This window comes from Patagioenas fasciata, chromosome 26, assembly GCF_037038585.1.
Source record: "Patagioenas fasciata isolate bPatFas1 chromosome 26, bPatFas1.hap1, whole genome shotgun sequence".
Lineage (NCBI taxonomy): Eukaryota > Metazoa > Chordata > Aves > Columbiformes > Columbidae > Patagioenas > Patagioenas fasciata.
This window is the reverse complement of record NC_092545.1, coordinates 4,511,868-4,533,528: the sequence shown is the minus strand read 5'-3', so window position 1 is coordinate 4,533,528 and position 21,661 is coordinate 4,511,868. Positions and strand designations below refer to the sequence as shown.

The 21,661-nt window shown below is 45.8% G+C and overlaps 1 protein-coding gene across 9 annotated transcripts in view; it reads right to left on the bottom strand.

The window, feature by feature from the left end:
• LRRTM4 (leucine rich repeat transmembrane neuronal 4) overlaps positions 1-21,661 on the bottom strand; it is a 298,739-nt gene that overhangs the window by 54,470 nt on the left and 222,608 nt on the right. For 7 of the 9 annotated variants that reach the window (XR_011735854.1, XM_071799351.1, XM_071799350.1 and 4 more), the window contains one exon: positions 21,091-21,220. The exons of the other annotated variants lie outside the window; for them this stretch is intronic. Coding sequence is in view for 6 of the 7 variants with exons in the window: in XM_071799351.1 (XP_071655452.1) it covers positions 21,091-21,220 (130 nt within the window). In the remaining variant the exon portion in view is untranslated. The remainder of the gene's footprint in view (positions 1-21,090; positions 21,221-21,661) is intronic. 9 annotated transcript variants of the gene reach the window in all.

Sequence of the window (21,661 nt, the reverse complement as noted above, 5' to 3'; positions counted from 1 at the left end):
ACTGTAAAGGTTACAACCTGTATATGTTCTAAGTCCGACAACCAATATTTGTTGTCTGGTAATAGAAAAACACGCATAGAGAGAGAGAATCGCTTCCCTCACCTGCCACATGGAGTCGCAGGCCTGTTTGCAGGCCCCAGGCCCCTGGCACACACCAAACCCTGTCACATCCCTCTGGAAAACTCAGACCTGCCACGGAAGTTTCTGGATGAAACAATTCCACGTGCTACTCTAGGAAATGGAGAATTTCTGGTATAGGAAAACAACCAACCCGAGGCAGCGTGCTGCAGCCATTTATAGATGCAGAGGGTAGGCCGCTGCTAATGCAATTGAACTTTTAACACAACAGGAGCTCCTCAGATCCCCGATTTTGATGGATTTTATAGAAGCACGTGAACACACCTGTAGATTTGACACCAGCAAGGAGCCTGTTTTGGTGCTACCATGTTTATAATCTGAAGAAACAAAACCTGGTAGAGTGAAGAAACACTGAGCGAACAGGCCAACCCAAATTCATTATCTCACTACCGCGCTCTGCCTTGGAGACGCAGGGTACGCAGACAGATGGGACTTGGGAGCAAAATCCATATGCTTCCTTGAAAAAGTCTCACGGAAAACTCCCCAAACTGTGTTTGTGGAATTAATCAGATGAGTGGCAAACGTTAAAGATTTGTCATGTGCATAGGCAGTGTTGCCATAGCTAACACTGAATTGTTCCATTACAAACGCTGATGTTATGGGTTTAATGCTTTGAGCTGTGAAAACAAACACCTTGGGCTGAACGCATTGGGAATCGTATGGAAAAAGTACCTATCTAGATTCAAACTTTGTGGCACTAACAAAGAATGTATTTACTACTGTGCTAAAAATCAATAGGGCGAGAAAGGGGAAAACACATTCCTGATCTACGCAAAAATTAAATTAAAGACCTATTCATTCCAATTAGTTTATAAGAATATAATTAGAAATTCTAAACGCTGAGAACAATCTGCTGGCAGCGCAAAGAAGCCTGGACAGAGGATTAATTACAACTGTCAGCACCGCTTCAAAAAAAGATGCATCTCTAGTTTTAAAGCTTTTCAAATTTGGAAATAACCAGATATTCTCAAAGAAGGGAATGTTAATAGCGTAATTCTGAGAACTACTGGCAAACAGATGTTACGACGATTAAGATAGAAATTAAATAAAGAATATGCTGGGAACTTTTTTCCCATTGTAATGGAGATGTTACTCAAAGGCTCTTAGGGATAAGTGAATGGCGGCTGAACGATCGAAGGTGTCTGGTCCCACACTTCACAGAATAAATGCCCACGTGTTCTGTACTTAAGCCCCAGGACAGCTCTGTTTCCCCATTTAAAGAGTAAAGGAAATCAACTCCGGCCGCTGACTTTCACATACATCTTTATCTGTTGTGAACCAGCTACCTGGGTGTGGAATAACAGGATCGCAGTGGTTGCTCGTTGCTGTTGCCTCGTTTTCTCTCCCATTGCCTAAAGCAGGTGGTTCTCGAGTGGAAATAACACACGATTTCTGTGGTGAGGAAACCATCAAAAAATTAGCCCTAGGAAAGGAGGGAGGAAAACACTACTGATCTGTCAACACACTAGATTTAATCTCCATATATTATATTAAAATCTCTACCACAGGAAGCACCTTTTATCCGAGCAACCACCAATTCTTTGTATTGATGATTGGTTCCTAAACGAGTTCTATCAGAGAACAGTCGCTGTAATTTTACGGTGGTGCCTACTGGAAGAGACCATCGCAAAACTTCCACCGCAGACCCAGCGCCGTGTATAGAACCTGTGTGACAAATGAAACACTTCATAAAGAACACACAGAAAAGCTCCGCGCTCAGCTCCTTCTCATTACATAAAAGCTTTTAATGTATTACCAGTTCTAAACAAATCTGCGGGGGGGATATTGTCTGTGCATAACAGCGATGGATTTAGATGATGCCGTCGCCAGGAATCTCCGGGTTTGTGACTGAGGCTTAATGCTTGGAAAGAGGGTTGACCTCACTGATTTCTGAGGCCTGAACATAATTAAGCATCCTCTCATTTACTGTGAAACTCGTGGCTTAAAATGTACATAACATGATCCTCAGTACTTCTCTGTTTTATATACATATATATATGACCCGTTATACTTGTGTATCTACATTATGATGCAAATCTCAACTGAAAGGATGACAAGCAAATATGTATCAGGAAAACTTGGGTACAAGAGGCCTCTCCATTTTCCTCGTTGTTAACCAACCGCTCACCATAGCATTAAAGTGATATTAGATAGCGGCCCTAGGATCTGCTCAGGTAAGACGACTCCCCATAGGACATGCTATGTGGTTATATAAAAGCATTGCAAATGTTAGCAAGTGCCTGATATGATACAACAGCATAATTGGGGAGGAAATGTAAAGCTGAAAGCCAAAAACCCCCAATTCTTCCTCCTCATACAAGCAGGGTACCATATGGAAACAAATGCGAGGCGATCCCAGCAAAGAGGGATCTTAAAAAATGAGGGAATGAGTAAGAGCAGACACCGGCCTGCACAGTATACAAGTAAATGAATAGTGAAGACCAGGTGTGGCACGCTAGTTAAATTGCTTTGTCAGTTAAATTTAATTAATGTCATTATTCCTGGCCGCGTAGTATATCAGATCTGTAATTAAGCAAATGCTCTTTCCTGATTAAAAAAGTTATTGTAACTAAAGGTTTGAAACAAAGATCACTATAGCTGACAAGAACAGACACTGTGAGCCTGTACTCGAGCTCTGAGGAGACGTTATTCCCAGTATCCCAGTCCATAACTGGGCCGTGATCAACCCACAAGACCATTTATCTATCGAGTGCTTTATGTAATATGAAAAGGTAAGAATTTCCCTCCCCTTTCCCTTCCCTTTTCCTTCAAGCATGATCAGATTTAGCCTGAAAACCAGGGTTTATCAGACTGTACCGCACCACGCATTTTTATTTCTAACATTCTAGAAACTACCAAGGTCAAAACGAGCAGAAACCATTTTAATCTTCATCCCTTTTATGCCGGAGTAGTTCGATCACCTTAAGGGGATTCCAAACAAAGGTCTGAAAGCCATATGGGCCAACACAACCATTAATCTATTTGCCCGCCTCGCTCCCTCCCATCTGCCCACGGATGCGCTGGATTTGCCGTGGTCAGACACGTCAGGACGAGCCGTCTCGCTCGCTTTAATGTTCCCGTGGATTATCCCGAACGGCGAGATTAGAGCAGCGCAGGCAGCTGGAAACCTCTCCCCATCTCTGCCCCTCGATCCACCGCACACACTCCAGAAATACCCCAGAAATACCCCATCAAACAACCGGATCCTCGGGTGCAAGAAGGTAGAATAGGCTCGAAAAAGACCCCCAGGCTCCATCTAGGGTTAACAAGGGAAATATTTCAGCCAGAGAGGAGACTAAACTGGATTATCTAAAGGTTCCTTCTGGCTTTAAAATATACATAGAGAAATCGGTGAAAGGCAGCTGATTATCTGGCTCGGATCCTAAGCCTCAACACCGGGTTACTGCAGAAACAACTTCAAAACACCAGCTTATGAAAGGAAAAGAAATGGAAATACAACATTACATGCAAGGTTTCTAATTGTTCGTTTTTCCCACTGCCAGGCGAACTCTGTCCTGTACGTGTCCGTACGTCCTGCTCGCTCTCCACCCACGGACAACTGCAGGGCAGCAAAATTCAGTCCCGCAGGTTCGATAAGAGCAGAATGCACTGTGCAGCCAGCCTGGGGACGGGCGTGATCAGCTTCTACTGAATTTTAGCTATTTTTTATGAAAACTAAAATCCTCTATGCCTATCCATCTGGTATTACAAGCTTTTAGGAAGCTGGAGTTGTATTCTTGCTACGTGGAACGGGTACAAAAAGCTGGCGAAGCAGAGGAGGAACGTGCGCTTCCCATCCCGGTTGTACAGGAGCGATGGACACGAGAACCCTGGGATAACACGTGGGAAAAGCCACTCAAACCCCCCTGTACCCACGGAAAACAGCGACGGTATAAGGTGTCATCTGTCTGGGGAGATGAGACACTTGGCAACACGGATCTGACACACATAAAACCACTCAGAAGCAGGAATTCCAGCACTGAGGAAGGAGAGAGAGAATAATTCCACTCGACAATGAGACAGATTTCCTTAAATTAAAATATAAAGCACAAGCAGGCTTGTAGAATTTCCTTATTAGCTTTGAAAAACTACTGCGTATTAAAAAGCCCACGGAATGTATTTCATTTTCCCGGCCTAGCAGAGGAATCAACTGCCACGCTGCCATTTGTTCATTTACAGCAAATATTAACATGGAACACAATTTTCTGCCTGACACAATCATTTTAATTTTTACCAAGACAAATGTTTTGAACGGCGACGAATAATTAAATCATGTCGTGCCACCAAAAGAAGCCTCGCGGTCTCGCTGCGCGCTTGCACCGTTCTCTAAATCATCTAATGATTTTCTGCTCGTTTAAGTCTTACCGCCCCATACCAAACGGATTAGATAACGTGAAATACACAGGGCAGAGGGACTTTCGGAGGCACCAAGTTCCTAAATCATCCCAAGATGCAGGAGAAATTTCACTTGCAATTTCCAATTGTCATAGTAACTCTCCACTGACCATAAAAACACCTCTCGGTTTGCTCAAGATATTCCCTCTCTAATCCAAATGAATGAGGCGTAATATAATCTTGATGAGGACAAACAGAAAAGCTTATCCGTAGACATAAAATGATATTTTAAAATAATTCAAATCTGCTGTGCAAGGGTCATAAAAAAGCGAGGAGTTGGCGTTCTTTTTAAAATGCTCGGTGAGCAATGAGTAGCTCTTTTCTTTGTAAATAATATAGTCTGTATTTTGCTTAAAGTGAGAATCATTTTACCTGCGGGATCTACAGATCAGGTCTCTTATTCTTCATTTTGCTCAAGAAACAAAGGATTAAGGGGCTCATCTCAAACACAAAGAACCCAACAGGAAAGAGATTGAAGTGCTGGAGCGGGTCCGGAGAAGAGCAACAAGACTGGGGAAGGGACTTGAACACAAGCCCTATGGGGAGAGGCTGAGGGAGCTGGGCTTGTTCAGTCTGGAGCAGAGGAGGCTTAGAGCTGAGCTCAGCGCTCTCTAGAACGACCTGAAGGGCAGTTCTAGCCAGGGGGGATTGGGCTCTTCTCCCAGGCACTCAGCAATAGGACAAGGGGGCATGGGCTTCAACTCTGCCAGGGGAAATTGAGGCTGGAGATTAGAAAGCAATTCTGTGCAGAGAGAGCGGTCAGCATTGGAATGGCTGCCCAGGGAGGTGCTGGACTCACCGGCCCTGGAGGTTTGTAAACTGAGATTGGCCATGGCACTTAGTGCTGTGATCTGGTGAACGGGCTGGAGTTGGACCAAGGGTTGGACTGGATGATCTCTGAGGCCTTTTCCAACCCAGTCCATCCTGTGATTCTGTGACAGGAATGCACGTGATGAATGAACCTGTAGAACACTGGATCCTCTATCTACTACCCCCAAAACCCAAAACCAAAGCCATCTCAAGCCTCCCCAGCATTCACCTATAAATCCTGAGAGATTTGAAGAAATGTTGAGCCTATTTTTCATTCAGGATGAAACTAAACTGTCCATCCCCAGGAATATTAAAATAAAATTGCACACTTTTATCCGTTGCCCCCTCCAAGTGATTCTGACTTCAGTCACTTTGCGGCCGTGAAACACCCGCCAGATGACCAGTTCTGCTCCAGTTCTCAGCAACATCAGAGGCCCAGGCTATCAGAAGGGATCCCCTTCGTTCTGCTGCTCTTAGAATCAAATTAAGTTGGGCTGCCAATTTGTGAACCAACACCATCCCATCAATAACGCGTATTCATTTCTGACAACCTCATGTTCCCATGTTTTTCCCAATTCATACAGAGTAGCTAACCCGGTATCCTAATAAACTCCTGCTCTGCTTTGCAAACGTGAAAACCCAAGAAACTTGATGAATTTCTCAAGGTGATGGAAGGAGCTGATAGCGATTTCAAACAGAACCCAGCTGACTGATCCCTTAGCGACAGATTTACCATTGGGTTCACTTGGCCTTGCTCCCCGTGCTGTCACGACGGGCTGAGGTTTCCCCCAAATAATTGCAGTTTAATTTCACTTCGCACAGGTGGAAACAGGGCCATAGGTAGGGACAACCCCACCAAAGAGTGAGCACAGCTGCTTGCAATCAGAATAAATGCACTCATGTGTACAGACCGACCCGGGTTCTGCTGGGCTAATTCTCTTTGCATCAGAAAACCGCATTCAGAAAATCACAGCAAACCAGAGAACAATGCACAGAGTTGTGACACTGGGAGAATGGAAATGGAGAAAGGAAATTTAAACTTGGAATTCCAAATGCGGATGTCAAGGGTTTAGATTGTGGGGTGACAATAAAACCCTGGCAGATGTCTTGTTCACCTTCTCTCCCCCTCCCCTTTCCTTCTTTACCCCTCACGCTCCCTCCTTTCCACTCAGGACAGGAGATTTGGAGGGAAAGAAGGACACAGAGAAGCTGTTTTACTAATGCTACTGATAAAATAGAGAAAATAATACAAAATATACCAAACCAATCTTGAAAGTCTCAGCAACTGCAGAGCCGGCACCCGAAGTCCTGGACTGGACTCTGCAGCAACCGGAGCTGGATTCAGTCTGTCACTGGGCCTCAGTTTGCAGGGACGACTCGCAAGGTCCTCTCCTAATGTCGGCCATGAGGAAAAGGGAAAAAGGGACGAGATCCTCGTGATCTCCCACTTTGATATGAAGTATCACATGAATGGGATGTTATACACAGTTGGTCGGTTTCTTGGTCACCTGTTTCTCGTTGCCCCTCTCAAGATGTCCATCCATGCTTATCAATAACTTCGCCTTCCACTGCTGTGTTCACCAAAACATGGATCTGGTTCTCCAGGAAAATGCAGCTGATATGAAGCTTGAGCTGACAGGCAAATTCACTACAAGAGAAACTTGTTTTTTAACAAAACCAGGACAGTGAGTAATTTATATCAGCAACTAGAGAGCAGGCCCAAAGATTCCTTTAACATCAATACAACGATTTATTTCTCTTGCCATAGTGAAGCTGGTATTCAAGTTTGCTCAATGATAAAAATCTGAATTTTAAAAACGTGAGGCTAATATGCACACACTGAATTCTTCAACTATTGGGGTTTTTTTCCGAGGGGGTTAAGGGAGAGTGTGACAAGTTAACAATGGCTGCAAATTATATGAGAGTCTTATTGAAAAGAAAAGAGGACTTGCTTGCATTTACATGCAGCAAAACTGTAACCTTCTCTGCCCACACGTCTCCAAAAGCATCAGCGCTCTTTTCTGCTGGTAAAATGACAAAAAAATAACCCTCCGCCCCAAGAGCTAATGCAATTTATTAGTATTTCAGTGCTGAATGCGCTTGTCAAATATTTAATCATCTGATTCTTTACATTAAAAGCTGTGCAGGGGGAGCCTGCCACCGGGGAATAGTTAACAATCCGCAGAGGTGGGAATATTTTTGGAAGACACTTATCAAGAAGAAATGGAGATATCGATAGGAAAGATGGTACTGCTGCTATTGTATGCCAAGGAAAACATTAGGGGCGGCTGGGGAATAGAAGCTGTGAGAACAGCAGGGCTCATCCAGGCCTTGAGCCGCTAAACGCACCCTTGAGCAAAGCGGTTAGGAGAGATGCGCACGGCGCCATCGCGGTACGGCCTGGCGGGCACCAGCGCCGAGATCGCTTCTAAAGGGGCATGGGAACAACAACGGTGTTCCCCCCTAAAGCCTGCTGGTTGTAGGGACCCCAGTAAAGCGGGGATGGTTGATGTGGGACACGGACGGGTGACGAGGTCACTCGAGTGACAGTGAAACAGGACAGGGCAAAAGCCTCAGTCACACTCCTATGCTTTCCTTTGGCTCCCCCGTCACAACAGCACGAGGTGACAGAGCCAACAGAACGGAGCGGCGCTCAGAACTGAACGGAGCTGACACTTCTTTAACTTTGCAGCATCCTCTGTCTCTTCTTTCCCACCTAATTCCTTCAGTACTTTTCTCGTGTTGCCTCTTTTCACAGCTTGACCGTCCCCACTTTCCCTACAACATCACCAACGAAAATCACGAGCACATAGAAAATCCAAGGGATAAAACAACTGCTCACGTAGGAACGACACCAAATCCTGAGAAGTGACCCATCCAACTCAACCCATTCACGCTATAAAGGATTTCAACTCTGCCTCATATGAGGAACTGAGCCAGGTTATATCTACAGAGCTTTATGTCTACAGACCAGATATTTATCTTATGAACAATCTTCATGTTTTGCCTCACTGTGTAACAGATAATTTTGAATAATCAAAAGTCTTTATTCAGTTAGAAGCTGGTTACATTTGTGTACATCGCTCATTTAGTGTGAATCTATCTCAGCACTGCTTATTTAGCATTAACAATCAGGATCTCAGCCTCTGTTTGCACATCAGGATCTATAGATATTGTATGGAGAGGCCAGAACGCTGACTCCTCGACAGACCAGCCACAAGACATGAACCAGGAGACATGAAACAAACCAGAGAATAAACGAAATCACAAACCAACCTGTATTAGAGCTGCTCCCAGAAGATGGAATTGCCCTGCCGGAGAAATCCTGCTGGTTGCAAACTTAATTTTCCTCTAACAGAGGAAGAAGAAAACACCTGCTACATTCTGCCAAAAAGATCCGCAGAATCCCAGAATGTCAGGGGTTGGAAGGGCCCTGGAAAGCTCACCCAGTGCAATCCCCCCATGGAGCAGGAACACCCAGCTGAGGTTCCACAGGAAGGGGTCCAGGCGGGTTTGAATGTCTGCAGAGAAGGAGACTCCACAGCCTCCCTGGGCAGCCTGGGCCAGGCTCTGACACCCTCACCAGGAACAAGTTTCTTCTCAAATTTCAGTGGAACCTCCTGTGTTCCAGTTTGCACCCATTGCCCCTTGTCCTGTCACTGGTTGTCACCGAGAAGAGCCTGGCTCCATCCTCCTGACACTGCCCCTTTAGATCTCTGTGAACATGAATGAGGTCACCCCTCAGTCTCCTCTTCTCCAGCTCCAGAGCCCCAGCTCCCTCAGCCTTTCCTCACACGGGAGATGCTCCACTCCCTTCAGCATCTTGGTTGCCCTGCGCTGGACTCTCTGCAGCAGTTCCCTGTCCTTCTGGAGCTGAGGGGCCACAACTGGACACAATATTCCAGGTGTGGTCTCCCCAGGGCAGAGCAGAGGGGCAGGAGAACCTCTCTGACCTACTGACCACCCCCTTCTAACCCACCCCAGGTACCATTGGCCTTCCTGGCCACAAGGGCCCAGTGCTGGCTCATGCTCACCCTGCTGTCCCCAGGATCCCCTCGACAGTCACAGTGCTCAGCATCTTATCAAGCCATCACTTTCTGATAGTCACACGGGTGCTGAATTTCCTTTAATTAGATATGTATGATCCAAATCAGCTTGACTGTGACTACTCACACATTAGTAAGGAAGCGCATGACCCCTAAATATACCGTATCCTTTAGCAGAGATCCTGACTCATCCTGCCCACTCCACACACATTATTAGCAATGTGCACCAGGAGCACCAATACTCAACTATTCTTTTAAAATCAGCTTATTTTATCAGATAGTTTAACAATCAGAGTCCCTCATCGCAGTTGTAGCCCAAATGCAGAACACAGGGACTGTCACATGAGATCTATCTCCTTCAAATCTGAGAGATTAAACTGCCACAGGCTTGCAATGGACATGGATAGAAGAGGAATAAATACAAGCAAGGTATGTAGGCTACATATGTAAAGTGTCTCAGGTAGTAAAATGGTTATATTCATATGAAATTAAGCCAAGTTGTTTTATTATGATGACTACAGTATTACTTATGTAGTAATAAGGGGAGGGAGGAAGGAAGGTGACAAAATCTGACAAGGTACAGATAATTCTGAGGTATCACCTAATGGAACTGAAGGGGGGAAGCCAGACACTTCTCTTCCATATTTACTTTACCATAATCACGGTTTTGATCTATGTTACTGGCATTTACCACGCTGAAAAGGCCATTAAAACTCACCTGGCTAATTACACTAAGCTATTCCAAGCAGGACCATCAAGTGCCCTTTGTGCAGGAGCGCATGAGTCGTAAAATATAAGAACACCACCATCACCTGATGATAATTAATTTCAACCTCATTTGCCTCATGCCAGCCCATCAAATCCCGCCCTGAGAACAGAAGTTAACCAGTTAACCAGTTACCAGCTGCACATCTGGAGTGCTGTACAGGCCGCCAGGCAGGGTGTGCTAAGCCGGGCTTAAGCCTTGCTGCACAAGCCAGCTTGGCTTTAGAATTCCAACGGCTGCCACGCTAAGTGCTCTTTGGATATGAGCTCTTTATTTGTGCCTACAGATAAATCATATTATAGCACTCGATTGCATTTTGAACGCGCAGAAGAAGGCGGCAGTTATGTTCTAGTGACTTTTAGCTCTCTTTAGACTCACAATTCTGCCTGGCAATCGTGAACAGCAATTCTGGGATTGCCAAAGTGGGCACCTTCAGCACACGGGAGATAAGTGACACAATTACACAGCGAGTCGAAGATCAAAGCCCTGATGCTGTTTCACAGTTCCAGTCCCACATCAAAGGAGCCTTGTCCTCACACAGCCCCACGGTGCGGTGATGCAGTTCCTATAAATAGCGAGACGTGAACCTTGGTGGTTGGCTCAGGTGACAGAATATTGACTCTTGTGGTTTTATACGGGTTGTAAGTACAGCAAGAGCCGCTACAGATATCCATCCAGGCTAATAAACAGCACTGCACCGGGCTGAAGCCACTTAGAGTAAATCTTAGCCATTCACCCACACAAAAGGAAATCAGTGCCTGCCATTCGGAGAGTACGGTGCTCATGTCTATGATGTATGTCGAATTAATACATTTGTCTCATTGCACTCAGGACTCCGATGTTACCTCCAATCCAAGCCAGAGTTACTGTGAGCGCTGTGTGAAGGCAGCGCTGGGATCGGATTCCTGCACAAACCACTTCTCTTCCCCCTGATGTTTTCTATAGGATTCACAAAGTTTCTTCTTTGCAGAAGTTCTTCTTTTCTTGTCACACCCCGATCGCTGTTTCCTTGTCCTTCTGCACCGCACATCTTGACACGCTTCTTTAATCTTCGTGAAAATATGTTGGCATACTTTTAATGAATAATGAAACATAAAAATAACAATTCATTTTGTAGTGCGATTTCCCTCCCTAAATTAAACACCCTAATTACTCCCTACTCTCATTAAATAAGTCATTTTTATTAGGCTGCTTTACAATATACCCGATGTAACTTGGTTCCCAACTATTCCGAGCCCGATTATAGAAAAAGGGACCATCTTTATGGCATTCAGTCCATATTATGGAGGACTCTCCTGAGAAGAGGTTTATGGTTGCAAGAATGGACATCAGCATTTCTATTTAACCACTAAATCTGGCTTAAAAACCCCAAACCTTTCGTCGAGTAACGTTAAACTGAGCCACAGGGTGACCCCGGACTTGTGACCTAAATGGGTCTATTTTGTATCCAAAAGGGAAACAATTTCCTCGAAGTTACCTCAAAAGGGCAATGGCAGAACCAGGAACAAAACCCCACGACACGTTTTAGAATAAAGGACCATTGAGATTTCTGAAACTCGATGCCTAAAGCAGAAAAATAGAGATGAGTTTCCAAGCTCTGCAAGCACTGGAAGGAGTCGTTTCCAAAGTTGTTATTACATATTAAACCACAATCTCATTTCCTGGCGTGACGGGGATTTGTCCATCTCAACAACCCGAGCCAGCAAGACGTTGGTTTTCACGAGGGGGTGGGAGAAGAAAACGCAAACTGTCAACTCATATCTACCAGGGCTAAAATCTCAATTGAGCATTTTCAAAGCTTGTCAAGAGAATTAATTACCCTCTTGATTTAAGGAGTTCATTTTTGTCCCCACAGACAAAGGCAACACTTCAATCTTAACAGCTTATATTGGTCGACAACTGACATTCAATTCGTAACGCAGCCAAAGGCAAAACAGATCATATTCCAAATAGAGATCCCCAAGCACCTGCTTTTTCACCCCATCCTCCCTGGGCAGCCTGGTTCAGTGTCTGTCACCCTCACCATGATGAAGTTTCTTCTCAAATTTCAGTGGAACCTCCTGTGTTCCAGTTTGCACCCATTGCCCCTTGTCCTATCACTGGTTGTCACCGAGAAGAGCCTGGCTCCATCCTCCTGACACTGCCCCTTTAGATCTCTGTAAACATGAATGAGGTCACCCCTCAGTCTCCTCTTCTCCAGCTCCAGAGCCCCAGCTCCCTCAGCCTTTCCTCACACGGGAGATGCTCCACTCCCTTCAGCATCTTGGTTGCCCTGCGCTGGACTCTCTGCAGCAGTTCCCTGTCCTTCTGGAGCTGAGGGGCCACAACTGGACACAATATTCCAGGTGTGGTCTCCCCAGGGCAGAGCAGAGGGGCAGGAGAACCTCTCTGACCTACTGACCACCCCCTTCTAACCCACCCCAGGTACCATTGGCCTTCCTGGTACACTCTATTCCCTCGTCCAAATCACTGATGAATATATTGAATAATCCCGGCCCCAGCACTGCCCCCTGAGGCACTGCACTGGATCCAGGCCTCAACTGGACTCTGCCCCATTGACCACGACTCTCTGGCTTCTTCCCTTCAGCCAGTTCGCAGTCACCTCACTGCCCACTCATCCAAATGGTTGTGCTGAGGATGATGGAAACCACAAGGATGGTGGGGAAGCATCAGGAGCCGCATGGACTGTCAGCATCAAGCAAATACCATTTCAGACTTTTTCCAGCCAGCAAGTTGAAAGGAGTTTTCAAAGAGCAATCAGGGTTATTTTGCAAATTACCAAGGAAAATCTGCAAGCGCGTGGGGAGAAGGCATAAAACGCTCGTAAATTTAACATACAGAAACAAACACAATTACCCAAGGCAGAGCCACCCGAATTGCTACAATACTTCTAAAAACCACAACGTGATGTAAATCACAGGGAGGCGGGTGCAGTTGGGTAATGAACACCTCCCGCAACGCGCTCACTGCTCTACGATGCCAACAGGAATCGCCCCGCAGAGCTGCCAATGTGCGATGCTGGTAGTGGGGAAGCGGTACCTGCTCCTCGTTCTGCCCGCACTAACTGATTCACTTAATCCCTTCGCACCTTTACAACAGGTTTGACACTTTACAACCGTTCTGCACTGAATATGGGTGGTTTTTTTCAGAAGAAAATTGAGAAAAACAATTGGGAAACGGGTAACGTTTTGGACGATGAGAAATCTTGCTCCTGTGTTGAAGGTGGATGGTAATGGGAAGCAGCCATGGTCTGATCAGGTCTCCTGGGGAAAGGTAACTATGGAGATCGTCAGCAAAACCATCAGCATAACGGGTTTCATTAGCGCCTGATACGGAGCGCAGACCCCGGGCAGCCTCAGGAACCTTCTTTCTTCTCTTAATTATTGAAAGGACGTTGCTTTGATGTCAAACTGCTAAACTGAAGAGAACGGTTTGAGTTTTATAGCGTGCACTTGAAAGAAAACTATTCCAAGTATCCCAATCGTGGCTCCTGAGAGGACGAGCACACGTGGTTCAGGACCAGCTTCTTGTCAGGATGTACAACGTCATTAAACTGAAAACGCCTCACGGAAACGCGTCTGCGCTGGCAGAGCGATTGCATACGCGAGAATGTTTGGTTCGAGGCTTCCCATTTCATTGGGAGAATATCCAGACATTTGGGTCTGTTGAGATGAAATAATCTGGTTTTAGCGTTCATAACCCATTCATTTCAGTATTTATATTACATGAGAATATCGGTCTCATTAGGTGGGATTTTTCTTTTGAAGGTTTGCTCCGTAAAAACACAACACACCGTGAATATCCCTTAACGATTTGCTGTATCGATGCTGACTTTGAGAAGGTGATGCTGCAATAAGCAGCGCTGGATTTGTTACAACGAGAATTACTAGGGGTATATTGCACGACAAGGCACACGCACAACGTTTCTAAATGGCCGTCTCTCCATTCCCCTGCACAAACACAGTCTGAAAAAGGGTTCTTTTCTTTCCTGATGTGCTCTTCAACAGTAAGAAGCGATAACAAAAGCGCTTCTGCTGGCTCAGACAGGGAGGGAAGGCTAAAGATAGACTCACAGAACAGGATGACACAGTGCAGGATAAACTTTAAAGATGCTGACGAGAAGGCTAAAGCAATTTGTGCCTTTTGCTTCCCATTGCACTGCATTCGGTTCAGGCCGCGTTTTGTATCTTAGACCAGAAAATACAAGAGTTGAAACCTCCTATAATTTTGGGGCCTCCTCCTTGTCCCGTGTCTCTGGGTCCCTCCCTGTCTCCTCCTTGCTCGTGACGGACACAACCAACCAACTCCAGAACCTTCAGGAAACCCAAGATGTTTTGAATATTCTCAGTATTTTTGACGCTAACCTCAGCCAGGGTGGAAAAACCTGGAGCACAACCCGTTCATAGCACCAGACAGCTCGAAAACGCCACCACCAACCCCTCATATCACCAACGAATATGAAAGGACACAACGTTTGCAACTACAAGAAGCTTTCAAACCCAAGAACCATTTGCAGAAAGAGAGCAGCAAATCTCCGGATAATTAACAACTGCGAACGTTTAGCCCACGGAAAAGGAATGGATTCTAAACAGATGGCCACAAACACCCAGCGCCCTTCAATTTGTAAAGCGCTCACCCAATTCTTAACAATTTCTTCATTATCCACCCCTCCCGGAGATATTATCGGTGAGGATGCCACCGGTGCCGTTTCAGATCTGTCACATACAATCTCCTAATGTGCCACACGTTTCCCCAGGCGGAGATGAGCTCATGTACCGGCTGACAAGCCGTACGGAGAAGTCTGGGCTTTCTCGAAGCTGCTAAAAGTTTCAGTTCCCCCATTGTGTGAATCCTGTCAAAGTTGGCCCTGCAATTTTCATAATGACAGCTGCTGTCAGTTTAAAAGGGTAAATTATTCAGTTCAACCGGGAATGCTGACAGAACTGTAAAAAGGGCCTCAGCAGTGGAGAAATGAAAAAGGTTCCAGGTATCTAAGGAAAGATGTAGTAAATCCACTAAGACGCCTTAGAAACGCTCAACTTGAGCTGTTTTCTAATCTCCTTCCAGAAACCTGGGAAGCCATTTACTTCGGCAAGAAAAGAATAACGGAAAATTAAACCACATCGGTAATAAAGCTGAAGAGACCTACGGTCAAGTTGACAGGGAGGTTTCGGTGTCTGTAATCGCACATCTTCACACCGTTCACAAGGACACCGTGCAATTCAAACTGTCCGACTCCTGTGTGCTTTCAATGGCAGATCTGCAGTTATTGGAGATATTTTTTGGTTTTCAAAGCACCATTAGGTGCCTACATGAATTTTTTGAAGCCTGTTTCCGCTGCTTCCTATGATGAAGCATTACCATATATACACTATGAAGCTTCTTTTCTGCCCGACAGCAGAACTAGAGACCCACCTTTGCAAAATAACCTTTTGACATCAATCCACTTTGGAGACAGACAGCGAGGAATAAATTGCAATTGCATCGTTCTACTTGTCTGAATGAAAATGAGGAAAAACAACAGAAAACTACGACTTGTGAGCCCGGCCATGTGCGCCACTGATGCTTTGGGAATGCCAACTATTCCCATTCAAGATCTTCCATCTGCTCTTTCCAGAAATCGTGCGGGTATAAAGGATGAGACGCAGTAGCAAGAAGGAGAAAACGTGCTCTCTGCCGTCTCCAATTGCACCTCTCCGTCTCTTTTCTGGAATGGGTGAAGCAGGTACCGAACGTCTTTGTGCTTTTGCTGGTTGACGCGGCAGAACTCGAAGCCTGAAGCTCACTCGGATATTGGAAATACAAAGTGCCTGTTGCAATAGATACTGAGAGTTTGCCATGCTCTGTTAATATATTTCTGATTCCTAGCGGTCAAAACGGGTATAAACCAGGGGGGATGTGGCTCTTTGAGAAACTGAAGTTAGTTTAAACTGAGATGCATTAAGTCAGTCTGGAATGAGATAAAATAATATCATTCCTCTGCCCCATCCTGGAGAAAGCACTATCTGAATCCATTCCAGCTCGCACCATCTATTCTCAGTTACAACAGACACTGTGATACTTGTACACGAGCTATCAGAAGCTTTAAATTAACTATGAAGTGATACCATCTCCCTCAGTAATCGTAGTCATCATCTTTCTGCTCTAAAGAAACAAGTAATTGCATGAGAGTTCAGAGCATCTCTGCTCACCTGTGTTCCTGCTAATTCCATGCTCTGTTATCCCTGTCTCAGCAGACTCATCTGCCTGTTGGGAAATAGGATTTCAGCCTCTAGAAGAACATAAATTCTCTGCTCTGCACATACTTGCAGAAGCGGGGACGCTTGACGTGGTTCCTAAGGCTACAAGAGGTAAATCACAGAATCCCAGAATGTGAGGGGTTGAAGGGCCCTGGAAAGCTCATCCAGTGCAATCCCCCATGGAGCAGGAACACCCAGCTGAGGTTCCACAGGAAGGTGTCCAGGCGGGTTTGAATGTCTGCAGAGAAGGAGACTCCACAGCCTCCCTGGGCAGCCTGGGCCAGGCTCTGCCACCCTCACCAGGAACAAGTTTCTTCTCCAATTTAAGTGGAACCTCCTGTGTTCCAGTTTGAACCCACTGCCCCTTGTCCTGTCACTGGTTGTCACCCAGAAGAGCCTGGCTCCATCCTCCTGACACTCCCCCTTTAGATCTCCGTGAACATGAATGAGGTCCCCCCTCAGTCTCCTCTTCTCCAGCTCCAGAGCCCCAGCTCCCTCAGCCTTTCCTCACACGGGAGATGCTCCACTCCCTTCAGCATCTTGGTTGCCCTGCGCTGGACTCTCTCCAGCAGTTCCCTGTCCTTCTGGAGCTGAGGGGCCACAACTGGACACAATATTCCAGGTGTGGTCTCCCCAGGGCAGAGCAGAGGGGCAGGAGAACCTCTCTGACCTACTGAGCACCCCCTTCTAACCCACCCCAGGTACCATTGGCCTTCCTGGCCACAAGGGCCCAGTGCTGGCTCATGCTCACCCTGCTGTCCCCAGGACCCCCAGGTCCCTTTCCCCTACGCTGCTCAATTAATGAGATCTTGGGGCTAAGGAGAGGTTGAACATTTATAGACTTAAGATATTTTAAAATTTGATTTCTGCAATTATAGACAGGCTCACAGTGATGTGAACCCAACTTTGAAAGAAAAGTGCCACCCCGTCTATGAAAGCAAAGTGGTTAAGTTGTCTGCAGCCTTTTCCTATTGCCGGGGTCAAGCAAGCGCTCACTGCACAGAGATTTGCTACGAACCTTCCGAAATCTGCAGCACATTCTCCTTCTGAAACCACAACTCTCATAAATCTTCAGAAAATGATTCTGAGATCAGAAAACTTTCAGAGTGCGCCTGGATTCCAGTTTTGTTTCTCCCTATAGCCAGTACTGAACAGGACCGTGATTTACTGAGAATATCAGCACAGAGCATCCAAACACCCAGAGCAACCAAACCAAAGACGCTATTCCCACTTCTTGCTCTTACCAGTGGTTCGGTGGTTTTACATTTTATTCAGATGGTGACTCAGTTTGCACTGTCAAAAAGATTAAGAGACTGATCTTTGACCAGGATTAGAGTGAGGCTTTTAGTATCTTCTTCTTTAGTATTTAGTATCTTCCCCTTGTGTCCTCAGCTGTTACAGCATTAGGAACCATTCTGCTCCTTTTCTTCTCTCACAATCCTCCCGCCGCTCCTCTTGGGGACGATCAGATGACAGCGCTGCACATACAGCATTGCTTGGGGAGTGACGATAAGAAGGTACCCGAGATAAACACAGCTCTATGTCTGGAGTATTGTTGCTCCAAAGGAGGAGGAGCTGATCTTACAGAACAGCGATCTCTCCACGAACCACCGGTGACCTACAAATCACAATTTAGGAAGCTCTGTGCTGTAAAGAGTACAAAATAAGAGCGATGTTTGTGTTTTGTCTGTAATGATACCCGTAACTCGGGGCCATTGCACAGCAGATCCTTCTCTATTGCAGCCAGAGCTGGAAAACGCCAGCATTACCCACAATGGATGCACTGCGAATAAAGCCAGGCTCACAGGATCTTGTAAGAAAGTGTTATTGTCACTTATCATTTTGCAGCATCATTATACGAGCAATTTAAGGCGGGGAAAACCAAACCGAAACCCCTCAGCACGCACCAATACTTCAGATGACTGAAGAACTGATGGGAGTTGAAAACCTTCCCACCCAGAAAACCAGAAGGAATTACTAAAAGTGCCGGTTCTGTAGAACAATCGCCATTCTTCCCTTTGCAAGAGGTCACTGCCTTCGAAATCAGTTCTCTGGTGTCCCTGATCCACTGTTTTCAGTCCAAGAGCAGATCCTAGGCTTTGATTTCCACCCCTGCCCATGGCATGAGTGCGGTTTCATTTAGAGCAAGATTTGCAAACAAAACCTATTCAGTTTTCACTTCCATCTGCTCTAATTCAAGGCACTGAGAACAGTCATTGTCAACTTCAGTCAGGAGAGCAAGAGCAAAGTGGGAGTTTGGAAATCCCCTCTTCAATATGTTCGCTATCATGCCTGGCCATCTTATGGAGGTGTTGAGAACGTTTAATTAAAGCTGATCCAACTCGGAGGTCCCAGTTGTGAAAGGCAGTAGATGGAGACAAAAGTTAGTTAATTAAAGGCCTTCCATTCAGATAGCTTTCAACAATTTGTCCTCAGAAGAGGACAACAAACAAAAAGTTGCAAAACCTCATTTTTAGAGCTAATTTTATCAGTGAACTACTGTAAAGTTCTTTACCTGCACCAGCTTGACTATTAGATTCTTACACCACCACAGATAAACACTTTGTAAAGATCTATAGAAAATCCAAACAATGAACAAATCCCCAAGGGTAAAATTCTGAATACAGTGGTGAAAGAACAGACCCATTTTCAATGGAGCTCACCCTGCAGCATCCCAATACTGAAATAATCCGCTCGAGTCTCAGTAGCAATGAGCAACCACAGGACTGGCAACAGTTCCTTAGCAGTTGTGTTTCCCGTGAAGCATCAAGGCTGTTACACGCATGTCAAATAAAGGATATATTGAGGCACTGATATCAAAAGCAAACTTTCAAAGCGTCCTGGTTTTGTTAACAAAAACAAGTTTCTCTTGTAGTGAATTTGCCTGTCAGCTCAAGCTTCATATCAGCTGCATTTTCCTGGAGAACCAGATCCATGTTTTGGTGAACACAGCAATGGAATGAGAAGTTATTGATAAGCATGGATGGACATCTTGAGAGGGGCAACGAGAAACAGGTGACCAAGAAACCGACCAACTGTGTATAACATCCCATTCATGTGATACTTCATATCAAAGTGGGAGATCACGAGGATCTCGTCCCTTTTCCCTTTTCCTTAAGGCGACATTAGGAGAGGACCTTGCGAGTCGTCCCTGCAAACTGAGGCCCAGTGACAGACTGAATCCAGCTCCGGTTGCTGCAGAGTCCAGTCCAGGACTTCGAGTGCCGGCTCTGCAGTTGCTGAGACTTCCAAGATTGGTTTGGTATATTTTGTATTATTTTCTCTATTCTTATCAGTAGCATTAGTAAAACATTGTTAATTTTTCCAGCTCTCTTCTCTGTGTCCTTCTTTCCCTCCTGATCGCCTGTGCTGAGTGGGAAGGGGGGAGAGCGAGGGGTAAAAGGGGGAGAGGAGGTGAACAAGACATCCGCCAGGGGTTTATTGTCACCCCGCAATCTAAACCCTCGACACAAAGTCACACATTGCTCTGAAATGGCTCTATTTGAGGTATCCAATTTAAACACTCCAATACGTCCGAAAAATATTTAGAAAGAAGCGAGACAAAGCAGAGCTCAGATCAAGCGCTGAATGTGCAGAAAGCCTGTGCGACTCCTGAATCGGTGGGACGGGATGTTCCTCCTCCTCCTCCTCCTCCTCCTCCGCTCCCGCCGGTGCACGTTTTGATGGCCCCAGGCACCAAAGCGGGGGCGCGGGCTCCGGTGTGCGCTGCGGTTCGGCTCTCATCACCTCCCCACGTCCAAATGCTCCACGCACCCACTTCAGGAAGAACGGCACAGCGCTCTGGAGACGCAGACGCTGCTGTGCAAGGGCAATTCCTGCCCTGCTGAGCGCTGGGAACTCCTCATGTGCTACCTTCCTATATCCGAATGAATATACCTGGTATAAACTAAAGGACAATCCAGGGTGCGGGGGGGTTTACTGGGTTTTGTTTGTTTTCCCCCAAATGGTTTCCACTTCTCATTTAGACAGTTTAAAAGCAGACGTGCAAAATGCATTTAGGATACGTATGCGCACACTGGAAGCCTTGTTAGCATCCTCCCTTATTGGGTGAGAACAAAGCAAGCATGGTTTAAGCTGCAACTTCAATAAAAAGAAAAGAAACGTTATTACGGTTAGTGGGATAAAACCCTCTGCAAGGGCTTGACAGCTGAGAGAAATAATGTATGTCGGCTCACAGTAATGGAAATAATTAAAGGGGGAAAACATCAGAAGGCAACAGTGCTGTAAGTAAAACCCAGCGGACGCGGCAGTAAGCTCCTGTATATGTCAAAAAGCTCAGAGGTGAAATAATGAGCAAAGGGAAATATATTCGAAGGAATTTAAGAATCGTTGGCATAGCATAAAGGTCTGGGCTACACTGAGCATCGTTATCCAGGCCGGACGTACCCCATGTGGGAGTGATGCTGAAAGCAGCTGGGGGACCAAGATCCTGAGCGAAGCGATGCTGAGATACATGGAGTGGCACTAAGAGGGAGGAACGGGATTAGGAAGATGGGAATAAAAGGTAAAAAGTCAATAACACTCCCTCTCGCCTTCTCCTCATTGTCCCCCCTCTCCTGCTTTTGCTGAACACCCAGATCTGGCACATCCAGCGTTCCCAAAGCAGGATCAGTGCATCAGTACCGACTCAAACGGAACGGCCTTTTCTGCTCTTCCCAACACAATGTCCACGTACCAGCCACTGCCACATCTCTTCCGAGCGTGACACCTCCTCCACACCGGTTTATCACGTAAAACATTGAACCTTCATGCTTGGAAAGCACGCAGCCTTCAGGACATATCGAAACAACAGTGATAATTAAAGCCTGGAAAAAAAGAGTAAAAATAAAGATCAAATTGATCAGCTAATGTTGGATGTTTAACAAGAGTTTCCGACTGAAGAACCAGTATTGAGTGACTTTTTCCCATGGAAAGATGGACTAGAGGAAGCTGAAGTGACAGGAGAACGAATGGTTCTTCGATATGATGTGACACAGAGAACACCAAGGGCTGCTGTTTTACTCCGTTACCGTGATTAACAATGTTGTCCACAAAGATTGAAACTTAATTAACATTTTTAAACTGCGCTTTGACATTTTCAGCTGGTCCTATGAAAGCGCTCGTGCGGCTGTGTCGCTGGAGCAGAGAAGCTTCATGGTTATAACTGTTTGAACCACTCACCCGCTGGAGGATGAGGGTGGTTTTAGACTTTGATGACAGAAGAACATGTGGAATCCAGACGTTAAATTACTGAACACACATCAGCA